The 15,939-nt window shown below is 38.3% G+C and overlaps 1 protein-coding gene across 5 annotated transcripts in view; it reads right to left on the bottom strand.

Moving 5' to 3' along the window:
- The window catches only part of LOC131436971 (fat-like cadherin-related tumor suppressor homolog), a 537,375-nt gene that overhangs the window by 19,721 nt on the left and 501,715 nt on the right, over positions 1–15,939 (bottom strand). For all 5 annotated transcript variants that reach the window (XM_058605986.1, XM_058605987.1, XM_058605988.1 and 2 more), the window contains 2 exons: positions 11,594–11,830; positions 3,791–4,392 (listed from right to left, as the gene is read on the bottom strand). In XM_058605986.1, the coding sequence (XP_058461969.1) occupies positions 3,791–4,392; positions 11,594–11,830 (839 nt within the window). The remainder of the gene's footprint in view (positions 1–3,790; positions 4,393–11,593; positions 11,831–15,939) is intronic.

Raw genomic sequence — 15,939 nt, 5'->3', positions numbered from 1 at the left:
TGCTTGTGGCGAAGGTTATCGCGATATTGATCATGTCGTTTGGACATGCGTGGAGTATTGTGATGTCAGATCTCAACTATTAAATTCCTTGCGTACCCAAGGTAGACTATCCAATGTCCCAGTTCGAGACATTCTTGCTTGTCGTGACCTTTCTTACATGAAACTTCTTTATCATTGAAGTTTCAATTTAATAATTGACCCTTTTGAGGGTTAGTTCTGACTTCTACTGCGTCCATTAGTTCATCCAAAAGCATAATTTTTATAAAAATTATGTGCTGATAAAAACAAACTCAAAATAGGTTACGAAATCAACAACAAAAGGTATAAAAATTTCAGCTTTTTTTATAATTTATAGCAGTTAATCAGTTGGTTCAAATAATGTTCTTAACTAGATTTAATAAAAAAAAACGAAATGCCTAATATGATATTTAAAAAATAAGATGAATATGTTACATTAAACTCAAATCGTTGTGACTATATTAGTATTATATTAGGATAAGAATCCAATGTAAAAGTGATGCTACAGCGAAGAAAAACTTATGTAAATTGCCTTAAGAAATAAACGTATTTATGGAAAAAACATCGATAATTCTTTTTCATTAAATGTGGCTAAATACAAAGAACTATCTCTCAGCATAATCTCTCAGACCCTATTATTAGACAAAACAATAATCGTGTAACCTAATTGAATAGATAGAAATTAATTTAGTCGTATAAAGCATAATATTTTGGTCTAATGTTGCTTCCAAGAATCTTATAGAAGGGATCCAGATTAAGTGTAGCCAAAATAATGCAATACAAATCGTTATGAAGTATCGATTTGAACAAGCTGTTTTCCCACCAGGAAAAAAACGCTTCAAAAGATTCGGAACTTAGTACAAATAAGTTTCACAGACTCACATATATAGAATTATCAGATGCAATAAAATACAGTATTAGAGATAAACTCAAGACAAGCTGATATGCGCTTTTACATGTATCATTTAAATCCTTACTAAACTCGGGTTACCGCTAGTTTCAGTTAAATTATCATTTACATCAAAACAACAAGTGTCTTATCACTGCATGCGTTGTAACAATGATAATGTTCGTTCATGTATTATTAAATCAAGTTACAATATGAACAAAATTAAGGAATTTGGTTGCGTATGCATTGGTTCCTTAATATGCAAAAGTGCAAATCAATTAAAGTAACAAAATATGTTCTGCGGACTGTGTCACATATTTTCTTCCTTGTATTGCTGGCATTCTATTTTCAGACACTTTCCTAAGATTATCGACGCTTTTTAACGAAGGATCATTAAAATTACTCTATTACTGAGTTTATTGGTTGATGGTTATTCAAATTTTTCACATTCACATTTTTCGATCAAAATATTTAAAATCTTCTCTAATCTCTGTTTATAAAATGATTAAGTTTGTACGTTCTCTGTCTTGAAATATATTATGATATAAAATCGTTTCATTTGTCCAGATTTATATCCTGAGGTTGTTCGTATCCAAAATTGATCTTTTAAGTCAAAGTCATCATATTTTCCAAAAATTTTCAAAACTAAAAATTTGTTGAAGGCATAAAAATAGAGTAGAATTAATTGTTCTGAATGAATCTAATTGTCATTTTGATCATTCGCCAAAAATGTATACACTAAAAGTAGATCAAGTTTGTAATTTGTGACTTTTAGTGCATCCATCATCATCTTTATTTTTGTATTTATTACCGGTACCGGTGCGTATCGTTGAGGAATTAACAAGGACAATTTCACTGCTTTTTTCAAACTATTTGTTTATTTAGGCTGGGTTTCCTAGCACCTATTTCTAGCAACTAAAGCAGTGTTGCTCGAGAATTTGATTTTGATTTGATTTAATTGGGTCAATGACAGAATTTGCGTCTCTGTAGTTATTCTCTCATGCAGATTTAATTATTATGCTAGATATTTTACATCTTTTAATGTTATGTTTGATCATTGTGTTGTTAGGCTTTGATAATAACGTTTGCTATTGGTTTGCAAAACGAAACGCATTCCGAAACAAAACTTAACGCTATAAACATAATTGCATGCAAGCAAAACTTGAGTACAAATTTAATGTAAAGTGTTTTAAATATCCAAATCCCGTGCACTTGAGCAAGCACGGTATATAAATATAATTGCATACATTTTGGCTGCTGATATAATTTCGTCGTATACAAAACAAATACAAAATATAACAAATAATGTATTTTCTTAGTATTCGGTGTTTTCGAACTTTTACACAAAAACTGAAAGATTTGTTTGGTGACGCTTGTACAAATCGATATACAAATTTCGACAATTAGGTATTAGGACGACTGATTGAACAATTGAAAAATATTGGGCATTTGCTAAGAAGTTACTGAAAAAGTAACTCGAGATGTCCCAGATATGAAGTGATACTGGAATAAAACAATCACTGAAGCGGACGAATAAAGTGTCCAGAAGATCACACGAGATGTTAACATTTACACGGGATAAGATTGTTGATATTTTATTCCTGAAAGTGCAAAAAAAAGAATATTTCGACTAATAAACTGTTATATCTTATCAAAAAACAATCCCGAAGTAAAGTTAACATTTTACGTCCAGATATCAAGTGAATCGAACTTTACTGATGGGCTAGAAGAGTTGACATGTCGACATTTATCAGGAACAGAATACTACTTTCATGAAATTCAATTGAAATTATTAAAAGCATTTCGAATTACGATTTGGCCCGGGTTCTAATTTAATAATGGTGTGTTAATTCAAAATTTAATTGTGACAATTTCCAATGTTGAGCTCACACCCGGTAGCGACCCAATTTTCTTTTCAACAAAAACTGAACACGCATTAAAACAGAAAATGAATCCGACAAAGAACCGAAATACGTTTTGTTTGGACGAATTCTCTCGTCAGCGGAGAAATTTTCGCTCCACGAGAATTACAGTTCCTGGAATAATTTGAATCCGGTAATAAAATTTAATTACCAGCACGCAGGTGCGTTGATTGGCACCATCATTACCTTCGGGGTTTGGTTTGGCTGCAGGGCAAACAAACAGCACTGACTCGATCTAACTAAAAACTACGACACGGACAGAATGGGTTTTGTATGGGTTCAACCACAACCCATAGGTTGAAGATAGTTTTGGCGGGTGATGCAGGCATTTCCGTTGTTTGGCTTCTACTTTTACGGGATAATTTTTAAGGGGTTAGCACACGATATATGTTGGAGTTGATTGGCCGAATTGTAGCTTTGCGTGGTACGCAACGAAACTATAAGTTTTGTTCAGATATAAAATAATGCATTCGAAATTTTAATAAATCAGTCAGTTCATTCAAGGGAATACTAAAAATGCCAACGGCTTAACGTATCAATAGAATGAAAAGTAATGCACTCTATTCGTAGTAGCATTTGCAGTTGACAGAAAACTTTGAATTCCATTTATTGAAATTAAATTTCGAAGTATGACCGCAGTAGGACATTTGAATGCACTAGCTGGTGCAATTTTAATCATACTGAGATTTTCGTATCGGCTTATATAGGACTAAAAAGTGTTTCCGGCATGACGGAGGTAGATGAATATCTAGAAGTAGGGGGTCATTTTAGATATTGAAGTATAACTACAATGACACCCTAAATTTTTCTGGAGACTATTTTGAGAGAGTAAGAATATGAAATATGGATATTATTTATTAGAAGATGAAATAATTTAACTTTTTACTTTGACCAAACAGAATCGATATTTTCTCTGCATTTATCTCAACGTCAATAGCTATTAACGTTCATTCGTACTTACCGTAGTTACCAACCGTCCAGCCAGTTGATTCTCGTTCACTTTAACATCGTAGAATACGTGTTCGAAGACGGGGTTGTGCAAATTGGCCGGTAGAATCGATATTTTGACGCGTGTGAAGCTGGTGTACACTCCGTCGGTGACCGACACGTTCAAAATCGTGACATGCTTCTCGGCAAAGTTTTGCATATTGACCAGCGTGATGATCCCGCTGACCGGGTTGATGTCGTAGGTTTGCAGTTCGTTGCCCTGCGCGATGCTGTACGTTAGCCGGTCATGGTCGATGTAATCCGGATCGGAAGCCGACACCACCGTGACGAACTGACCACGGGTGGCATGTTCCGACAGCACGCAGGTATACGACGGTTGTTCGAATTTCGGCGGGTTGTCGTTCATGTCCATCACCGACACCCAAACGTGGGCGGTCGAGCTGAGGCTCGGTACACCTTTGTCGCTGGCAATCACCGTGAAGTGATGATTGCTGAGCGTTTCGTGGTCCAACGATTTCTTCAGGTAGATGACACCGTCCGCGGGGTCCATGTGGAAGTACTCGGAGGTGTTCTTGGAGTCCGTTTGCAGGGCGTACGTGAAGATTTGGTTGATGCCTACCGGAATAAAGGTACAATCGATTTTAGTAGAAGTTCAAACTAAGATGTTTATAAAAACTGGTTTGTTATATTTTCAACTTCGGCTCTTATGGAAAAGCAAAATTTCATGTTCTATATCATTCGACACAGTTCATTGTGCTAAGCAATGTATGTGGCTGTGTGTATATGTGTGTGAGTGTATGTCAAATAATGTCACTCATAGAATAAAAAATTGTTCGGTTTGACCCTTCCAAACAGCCAAAGTTTGTCGAAATCCGTTGTTCCATTCCATTGAGAATATTGGGCGATTAGAAAAAAATCCCATTTTGATCCACCTAGTGATGTAATGATGTCTTTCTCATTATCATTTTACGTCAAAGTGGACAGTTTCATTTTAAAGTTTTTGATTGATATTTCCATAACCGGAGACCGAGACGAGTATAGCCGAGGTTAGTTTGTATGTTTTGCTGTCCCACTTTTACATATTAAGGGGCCCGGGGGCAATGTTTATTTGAGTGCCCTTAACAAACTGAATTACACTTTTTTTGCTAGCTGAGACCCGTTAAGGGCTCCCAAAGACCATGGACCCGGAGGCACGTGCCCCCGCTGCCTCCCTGTAAAAGCGGTCCTGATGTTCTGTATATTATGTGTTGATTAACTAGAACTAACTACAAATTCAAACACTTTTGTAGGTTTTCTACGTTTGTATCGTCACTTCGAAACACGGTTTCAAATTTTTTACTTTCTTTGACAAATCAAAATGAGTTTCATTTAAAAGTACAACTAAGATTTTTGGTATTTCCGGTGCTTGAAACCTGAGGCTGGTATAACCGAAATTAGTATTTTTGGTCATCAACTGTAGTACCGAAGTAGGTTTAGGTTTACATCTACTAACAAAAAAGCTACTAACTTGAAAATCAGTCTCAAAGAATTTGCTCCTTATTATCCGTCGGATCTGAGTTCGATTCAGGAGTTTTCAATCGAACTATAAGAATTTGAATTTGAGTTTGTGAAAACCGATCTATTCAGCACGGAAAATATTGAGTTCAATTTTTTGGGCACCCTGTAATTCCGGAACCGCAAGTACAATCTTGATGAAATTCGATAGCAAGCTTTGGGACGTAATAAAAGGTGATTTTTTTGAGGTTAGGATTTTCATGCATTAGTATTTGCTCAGATTTTTTGAGGTTATGATTTTCATGCATTATTATTTGCTCAGTATGCTCTGACATTTCATCATGAATAGACTTACTAACGAGCAACGCTTGCAAATCAGTGAATGGGCCCTAGAAAAGTTGGCAGAAAATCCGCTTTTTTATCGACAAATTTTGTTCAGCGATGAGGCTCATTTCTGGTTGAATGGCTACGTAAATAAGCAAAATAGCCGCATTTGGAGTGAAGAGCAACCAGAAGCCGTTCAAGAACTGCCCATGCATCCCGAAAAATGCACTGTTTGGTGTGGTTTGTACGCTGGTGGAATCATTGGACCGTATTTTTTCAAAGATGCTGTTGGACGCAACGTTACAGTGAATGGCGATCGCTATCGTTCGATGCTAACAAACTTTTTGTTGCCAAAAATGGAAGAACTGAACTTGGTTGACATGTGGTTTCAACAAGATGGCGCTACATGCCACACAGCTCGCGATTCTATGGCCATTTTGAGGGAAAACTTCGGAGAACAATTCATCTCAAGAAATGGACCGGTAAGTTGGCCACCAAGATCATGCGATTTGACGCCTTTAGACTATTTTTTGTGGGGCTACGTCAAGTCTAAAGTCTACAGAAATAAGCCAGTAACTATTCCAGCTTTGGAAGACAACATTTCCGAAGAAATTCGGGCTATTCCGGCCGAAATGCTCGAAAAAGTTGCCCAAAATTGGACTTTCCGAATGGACCACCTAAGACGCAGCCGCGGTCAACATTTAAATGAAATTATCTTCAAAAAGTAAATGTCATGTACCAATCTAACGTTTAAAATAAAGAACCGATGAGATTTTGCAAATTTTATGCGTTTTATTGTTTAAAAAAGTTCTCAAGCTCTTAAAAAATCACCCTGTATAACACCTTAAATTTGAAACTTAAATTGTGAAAATAGACCGTGTCACCTCCGAGCAAAGTGAGTGCACTTTTTCCATTATTGAGGAGCATATTAACCTGTAAGTTCGGGAGTCAAATCCTGCTAAAATTCTATAGCTTTCATTTGAATCAAAGAAGGTTGAAATCGACCCAGTCATCTTAGAAAAAAGTTAATGCACAAAAAGTCACACAAACATACGTGCAGACATTTTCTTATCTCGACGATCTGAGTCGAACCGTATAGGACACTCGGTCGTCCAGGCCTCCATTCTTTTTTGAAGATGCTTTTCAAAGTATAAAGCGTTCGCATATAAGAAAGGTTTTTTGGTAACGTCTCTTGTACCGTTATATCTCCGGAGCCGGAAGTGTCCACAGTTTGGTCTTCGAACTTGATCAATGGACCAACTTTTGATTTGAGAAATCCATTTAGTCATCTTCGAGGAAATGGAGAGTTAGTAACAGTATAAAAAATGTAACAGTATAAAAAATCGTGTTTTCCGTTGCTCCCAAGCATTGCTTTGTCATACAATGCACAAAACTCCTACAGCTGGAATGGGGGGAAAAGTCGCCTACACAAAAATGTCGATATCTCCGTTGAAAATAGACGGATTTTAACAATTCATGGCTTGTTGGATAGGTATTACCGTGCGGAATATATTCTGTTTTCAAGGTCAATTGTGACAGATTCCTTCAAAAAACTGAAAATTTTGACATAAAACTTCGTATAACTCAAAAAGTAAGCATCCGATCTCAAAACCATTCAATAGCGTTCAGGGTGACGGGGAGACCTTTCATTTGCGACTAGTTTGATCAAAATCGGTCCAGTCATCTCTGAGATCTCGACCTCTTAGTTGACAACACACATACAGACACACACACGGACATTTGCTCAGTTCGTCGAGCTGAATCGATTGGTATATGACATTCGGCCCTCCGGGCCTCGGAAAATTTTTCTAAAGTTTGAGCGAATTCTATACCTATTTTTTTATTTATGAAAAAAAGGTAAAACGCAAAATTTCAATTTTTAATAAATTTCTTTATTATCGCCTTCAAAGTACTCTCCTCCTGCGGCAATACATGCATGCCAACGCTTGATCCAATTTTCCATACAAGTTTTATAGGCCGCCGAAGGTATGGCCTTTAGTTCACGCAGCGAATTCTCTTTTATGGTCTCTATGGTCTCAAAACGCGTTCCCCGCAATGGCAATTTGAGTCTGAGGAAGAGGAAAAAGTCACACGGGGCCATATCTGGAGAGTACGGTGCTTGGCCAAAAACTGCGACACAACCAACGCTGAGTGAGCCGGCGCATTATCGTGAAATTCAGCTTTTTTGGCACCAGCCGAGAAGCGACGCCCAACAACACAGCAATCTCTCTAATCGGCACAGAACGATTTTGCAACACAATTTGCTTCGCCAATTTAATGTTTTCTTCAGTAACAGATGTTGTTGTGCGGCCAGGGATCTCATCATGATTCAAGCTTGTACGACCACCTTTGAAGCGTTTATACTACTCGTGTTTTTCCTAGACACGATTCACCAAAGGCCTTTTCTAAAATTTTCAACGTTTCGGAACACTTAAATCCATTTGCAACACAAAATTTGATGCACGCACGTTGTTCTAAATTTTCATCCAGAATAAAAAACGCCACACGAAAATTTTTCAACTTCTTTGTATAGACGCCAAACAAAAATTAATCGTACGATATGCGTCAAAATTTGACAGAATGTGTATATAAGTGTTGCCAACGTTGAGAGAATAAAAGTTCACCGGTTGGACAAGCGTGGGAATTTTAAAATGAAAATTCCGATTCTTTTTTGATCATAAGTTAGTGCATCGAAAAGCATAACTTTTGGCGGTATAGAAGAACACACAGAACAAATTATATCTGAAAAGTTCAACAGTTACTTCATAAATAGTGTTCAGCAGATCAATCAAAGTATTGAATTGGTAGGTGAACCTGTTGAAATAACACAGCCGATGAATAACTATTGTAGACTTGATGAATTTCAACCAATCACTTTTGAACAATTGAAAAATATTTGTTTAAATTTGGGAAAATCGACTGGTATTGACAATGTAAACTCAAAAGTGCTTTCATGTTATCGGACACGATCTACTGGATTTGGTAAATGAATCGTTGTACACGGGGCACGTGCCAAAGGTGTGGAAAGAATCTCTGGTTGTTCCTATCCCCAAGGTTACTGGAACGGGTGAGGCCGAGGGACCGTCCCATTAACATGTTGCACACGCTGGAAAAAATTCTGGAACTTGTTGTTAAAGATCAGCTGATTAACTATTTGAACTCTAACAGTTTGCTAATACCGGAACAATCGGGATATCGTAAGGGTCACTCTTGTGAAACCGCTTTGAACCTAGTATTGGCAAAATGGAAGGAGAAAATCGAAGCCAAAGAGAGTATTTTTGCTGTGTTCTTGGATCTGAAGAGAGCATTTGAAACAATTTCAAGACCATTATTGTTGCAGACATTACGGCGTTTTGGCATCGGCGGAATGGCACATGAATTTTTGAAAACTATTTATGTGGTAGATCTTAAAAGACTGTTTTAACGATGTAGTGTCTAGTTCCCTCGGCAATTCACTTGGTGTACCTCAGGGAAGTGTGTTAGGTCCTATTCTATTTATTATGTATATTAATGATATCAAACGAGTCTTACGTTTCTGTGATATAAATTTGTTTGCTGATGATACTGTTCTGTTCATTATGGCTAAAGATTTCAATGAAGCTGTTGCACATTTAAACGAGGATCTAAGTTCGCTGGTTCGATGGTTAAAATATAAGCAACTGAAACTAAACGTTGCGAAAGCTAAATATATGGTTATTTCTTCTGTTAACACCGATCATGACGCCAATGTGGAAATTGATGCTAAAACTATTGATCGCGTTAGAGAAATTAAGTATCTTGGAGTCATAATTGATGAAAAGTTAACATTCAAATCTCATATCAATAACGTCATCAAGTAGATTGCCAAAAAGTATCGTATATTATGTCGTTTGAAAAATGACTTAACGATCCATAGTAAGATTCTTTTGTACAAAACAGTCATTTCACCACACATTGACTTTTGCCCATCTATTCTGAAATAAAATCATGCGATTAATTCTACAATGTAGTAGATATACCTCCTCAGATTTTCTACTGAACGCATTACAATGGCTTTCAGTGAAACAGAGAATTTACTACTTAACCATGGTATTTATTTTCAAGATATTAAATGGCATGCTGCCTCGATATTTGTGTGATCGAATTGAAAGAGGAACTGATTTGCATAGGTACAATACTAGAAACGCATCTGATGCAAGAACACCAAGCTTTTTGTTAGCCAGTCATTATTGTACAAGGGAATAAGTTTTTTCAATTCGATGCCAAGAGAAATCAAGCGCGCGACGACATTGGTGGAGTTCAAAAAGTTATGTATTTCACACATGAAGTCCGCTTTGTAAGCAAATATTTAGTTAGTTAGTTCAAATTTTTAAAATTTTTTATTTTTTTTTACATATTACGAAGATTGTATTTTTTTTTTGTTTATATATATTATTGTGAGACGTATTAAGTTACTATGTTCGGTATGATGATGATGGATTTTTAGTTTGTTTGAGAGTTAAAAATAATGAGCAGTCTACAAACGTTTGAGCCTCGCGCTCGAAGCAGGTAGTGACTATTTGGAAAGCGAACAGGACTGGCCGAAGAGCCTTAGCATGCGGTGTGTTAAGTTTGCTCTTGACCTTGATCGCAATGTTAGATTAATAATTTAAGGAATAGATTCGGTAAACGAATTGGGATCGACAGTTGTTGATGGAATTGGGCTTGGCTCTGCTCATCCGCAGTCTCGTTACTCCATCGTAGCTGATGTGTGTAGCGATGAACTGGTCTGGCGGGAAGGGCCAGGTGAATTACTGTCTGATACTGGTGAAGATGTCGGGTTCGATTCCTGATGTGATTGTGAAATATGTACAAACACAACCACGTTAACAAAATAACTGTGTATGTCCTGTTTGTACGAATTGAGTAAGAACAAACTCTCAATTATTACGGAAAAATATAAGTGACAACTTATTTCATATGTTAAAGTCAATAATTAGGCGAAAATGCCAATCGAAAAAAATGACAGATGAACAATTAGAAGCCATTTCTAATTTCGAAAATGGTTCTCCCATTCGTGTAATTCACCTTCCCAATTACTTTCCTATAGGCTTCGAATCATGGGCGGAGCGCAGTTCCGCTAGCTTTCCGGCGCCCGGGGAACGGACGTCGAGTGTAAGTAACTTTCTGGCGGAAGCAAACCAAAACAAAAGGATGAGAAAGTTCTAACCGTCACTAATTACTGATAATGGACATCCACACGAACAGGGCCGAGCACTCCACTGTTCGCAACCAAAACCTGTGACCTGTCGTCGATCGGTATAAGAAGGACGACAAGGAAAATCTTTAACGGAAAGCTTCTAACGAGACCGAAGGTTCGAAGGAAAGTTTTTTATGGAACCAGTTGAGTACAATTTTCGTAAATGGTACGAGCTTTCACCGGCCGTCAATTTGATCTCTCTGGTTGTTTGCTCCGATGTTAGTTCTTTTTTCGTAGTTTATCCTTGATGCCAAAACAGGTTGTGGGGTGAATGTGTTTCTGACAATGATTGTCGGTTAACAAAATTGGAAGAGGACAATAAATGTAGAGCAATAGATTTGGGGATTTTTTGTTGTTCATCGCAAAAGATTTTTTCTCATTCTACGAATTAACTGAATCTTAATTAAAAAAAAGCATTATAAATCCTAAAACGAATGTGAAATTTATTGCATATACAAGGTTTTTTTTGGAAAGGTATAGTAACGATTTCTCATTTAGCTTCGAATATTTTTGTCATAAACATACTTGCTAGCATGATGGAATTCTACCTGTACACAAAATACCTCCATCTCCATCAAAATAAATTTCAATGGATGGACCGATTATTTTGTTGCCCGTGAGCGATGAGACTTCATTTAAAATTGGAACTCATTCCGTTTTTTTTTTCTTCTCTTCGAACGTTACCTCTACCGTCCCGGATGATGCCAATCAAAATCACCACTAACAAGTAGCCCCATCACCCGGAAGTGCGAAAGGATGATGAAACGTTTGTCAACTTACCGGTATCGTTATCCTTGGCCTGAACTTTCAGTATCGCCGTACCGAACTGGGCCCGCTCGGAGACGGTAATGTTGTAGCTGTCCTGCTCGATCTCCGGTGGGCAATCGTTGACGTCCTGAACTAGCACCGATACTGGCACTTCCGCTGACACGCCGGAAACGCTGTCTGTTGCTCTAATTAAAAGTTCATAACTTTGCTTCTGCTCGTAGTCCAGCTCGTCCACCACATAGATTGCACCTGGCCGCCGGAAACGAAGCAGTAGTTGTTTGGGGTTTTTTTTTCGCCGTCGTGGTGGTGGTTGGTGATGATAATGATGATGTTTTTTATGTTGCGGTTAACAGGTGCCCCGGTGAACATTCCGGTAGTTGTGTTCGACGCGAAACCGAGAATAAAAACAGTGTTAAAATTAACAATTAACGGCTTTATTTCAATTTTCAGCTCCTGTGGCGGAGCTCGCTAAATTATAATGTGCTGATTTAATGGGCATTCAGTCGTTGGTTGGTTGGTTGAAGGTGCGAAAACATGTTAGCAACAGAAATACATAATATGCGTACTTTGAGTTCTAAAATCGATAATAGGAATAAGTAAAACGGTTATACGTCTACATGCTACCAGTATATCATGCAAACGAGAGAGGCTCTCGGTGATGTTCGTCCTCGCAGTGCCATGCAGGTAGTGACTTGATGGGCCGTACGGCAGTATGTAGATGAGGGTTAATTAGTTCCGCATGTAAGTTGCATTCCGTTGCGTGAATTAGTGGATCCTGAAAATCTTGTTTGTTGACAAGTTGCCGTAATGAATATTGCAGTAATTATGCAATGTTTTACACATATTCAATGAAGTTTTGTGCTTCACGCATATTGAATTGATTCGAGTTTACGCTTGCACGATCAAGTGAGCGGTGAAAATTTACTGTAAAATGATAATGACGCCTCTGCTGAATACACTGGGGTGTGCCTAACCGGACAGATGGACCATTTCGTCATACATCGTATAGTGAGAAAAAAAATCCTAAGACCTAAGACCTTGATAACGTAACATTTTCAAACTCAGCATAAAAATTTACTAACAAATCAAGTTATACATTTCACTAACCAATGTTGATGGGCATTTATGGTATATTAAAAAAAAGGTTTAAAATAGTATGCGTTTTATTGCAGTGTAATATATATTATTGATTAAATTGAACAAACTAGTTGAGATACAAAAATGACTTTTTGAGCGATCAGTAGAATGGACTACATCACTTTAGAAAAAAATTAATTCCATTTAACAAAACACACTCTAAAACACTAGTTTTCAAGAAATTGATGCCTATTCAAAGCATGGATCATTCGAATGGAAGGTTTATTTCGCCGAAAAATTCATTTCATCGAAAGGATAATTCAACTGAGAATAGGTATTGTCCATTTCACAGTGTAAAGAATTAAGCCTACGAATAGTATGGAGTGTATCGATAAGTAGTTAGCAACATTCAAATAGTTATTACTCTGAAATGGCTTAATTTTTTGCAGCATGTTTTGCGGTGACATGTTTGTTTACATGTCAATAACAGCTGCGCAATCGATTGGTTTCGGTACGGTTTATCATTTCAATGATGAGTCGAATTGATCCGGAAACGCGAAAGAAAATTCTGCACACTTGGTGCTCAGAAAATGGTGTCACGTACAACGAAATTGCGAAACGGGTGAAAGTGCACCACACCAGTGTCAAATATATTATCGAGAAGTTCGGTAAGACCCTTTCCATGAAGGATTTGTCCCGATTCGGTAGGAAAACGGGTCCCAGCCAGCCCGGTCGGGACTTAAAAGTGGTTGAATACATCAGGAAAAACCCATCGGCGTCGAAGCGGGATTTGGCCAAGCAGTTCAACACCAGCATCGGGATGATTCAACGGATCAAGGTTCGGAACTCCCTGAAAACGTACAAGAAACAGAAGGTGCCGAAAAAGTCCCTGGTACAGCAAGTTCAGGCCAAAACAAGAGCTCGAAAACTGTATAATCGGATTCTACAGAATAAAGACGGATGCATCCTGATCGACGACGAAACCTACGCCAAGGAAGACTCTCGAGCGCTGCCCGGACCGCAATATTATACGAAATCGGTGTACCAGAACCTGGACCACGATGGCGATGGAAAAGTTTGGGCAGAAGGTGTTGGTCTGGCAAGCAATTTGTACCTGTGGTTTGCGGTCGTCGATTTTCTTCACGAAGGGCACAATTAACACCAAGGTGTACGAGGAAGATGTTTGAAGAAGAGAATGCTGCCACTGTACAGAAAATATAAGGCTCCTCGTCTCTTCTGGCCGGATTTGGCTTCAGCCCACTACGCCAACTCCGTTCTACAGTGGTTGTCAAAAAATAATGTACAATTCGTGGAAAGGACATCAACCCACCGAACTGCCCGGATCTTCGGACAATTGAAAGGTATTGGGCAATTGTCAAGCGGCACTTTCGGAAGGAAGGTACAGTGTCCCAAAACATGCAGGAGTTCAAAAAAAACTGGACAGCTGCCACCAGGAAAGTCACAAAAGTAACTGCGCAGAATTTATTGAAGAATGTCAAGTCCAAAGTGCGAGCGTTTCACAGAAACCAGGATTTCCTTCAATACAATCAGTGAAATACATAAAAATGTAATTTTTCTACAATATATCGAAAACTGATGTCAAAATGTTTTTTTTTTCGCTTTTTTATTCAATAATTAATGTTGCTAACTACTTTTCGATACACTCCTTACACAGCCTAGGCTGCAAGATGAAGCTCTCCAGCATGCAATACTACAAGATATTACCCAGTACCCAGTAAATCCGAACATCGGACGCATCGTGCACGAAAGCTTTTGATTGCGTTTCGAGCAAGATTAAAGCTTACATTGTGTAACACTAGAACATAAGAGTGAAGATATATATTTATAACCCTATCGGAGACACGTCGTTTCTAAAATGCCTATTTTGGTATCTCTTCGATCTTTTGCTCTAGCGATACATAATGAAAGCATCAAGCTTTTTCAGGTTGACGTGGAAATGGTACAGAATTGTCTGATGATCAATCGTTCCGATAATCGGACCGATGTTGACACAATTCACCGGGTTAAATTCGAACATCGGATGCATCGTGCATCTTTTTTTTGTTTCGATTATAGAGGTTTTAACCTTAAAGTCATTCGCCGGTTCGGGCCAGAATAACTTTTTGGCGCTTTGTGCGGGGTTGGGAATCGAACCCAGGCAGCCTGCTGCGTGGAAGGCATCGACTTATCCAACACACACCCGTCCCCGAAGAAAGCTTGTGTTTCGAACAAGATTTAACCTTAAATTGTGTATGACTAGAACAAAATAGTGAAGATATATGAGAGCAAGCAGCACGACAGATGCTTGATACTCGGGGAACAGGATATACCGGGGTTCGATTAGGGAGTGTATCGAAAATAAGCTATCCATACATGTTGTACTCATGTATGTGTGATGGTTTTTTATGCTCAGATCACAGCATGCTGTGCGTTTGGCTTTCAGCTTTCGTTTGTTTTCTTGTTTGTGCGGTTGAAATTCTGCGTTTTCAAAATGCCGCGTATTGAAAAGGAAGTGAAAATTAAGCTTCTGGAAACGTGGCTAAGTAAGAAGGGTATTACTATGCGAAAATAGGCGTAGCGGCTTGGAAATCATCATGCCAGTGTTGAACCATCATTTATAAGTTTGGGGAACACTATTCTTTGGATGAGCAACCAGGAAGAGGCAGCAGAGATGGCATTTCACCAGAGTTATACACGCTAGAGTCAGATTTTTGCCACACCGAGGATGAAAAAAACGAAGCACCACACAAAGAGGAAGGCGCACTTCTTCTCAGTGTCGAATAGACAGCATTTGAGTGTGTGCTTGTGGTTAAAGCAGCTGGCGCGAGTGAAACACATTCTCTTCGCATGAATCGCTCACACGCGCTCTCGTCTAACTACACCCAAGTGACCACTGGCGCGTGAAGGTGAGCGAACACTTCTGTGAACTTCAATTAATAGAGAGTAGATCTGGCCTTGCTATGAAAAATTTGCAAGGAAAACCGAAAATTTTACGATAAATTGTTTTATTTTGCTGATTTTGCGTGTCCACGCTTCATCTACGAAAACCATACAGCAGAGTGCTCACCGGCGTGTACACCTCTGTGAAAGTATCTGCATCCTCCGCAGAGAATTTATTAGCTAATGCTCTAGCACTTTGGTGCGATTCAGTGGAAGAGGTAAAAGGAAATAAACAAACGCACTCATGATGCGTGCACACTTACACAACAGTGGTGTATAAATGTGAAAGAGAAGAGCTCTCGTTGAAGTTGTCAGTGCGAGGGGAGAAATTTTGCTTGCTC

The sequence above is a fragment of the Malaya genurostris genome, chromosome 3 (assembly GCF_030247185.1).
Source record: "Malaya genurostris strain Urasoe2022 chromosome 3, Malgen_1.1, whole genome shotgun sequence".
Lineage (NCBI taxonomy): Eukaryota > Metazoa > Arthropoda > Insecta > Diptera > Culicidae > Malaya > Malaya genurostris.
Note: the sequence above shows the minus strand (reverse complement) of the source record. Positions and strands in the feature narration are given on the sequence as shown.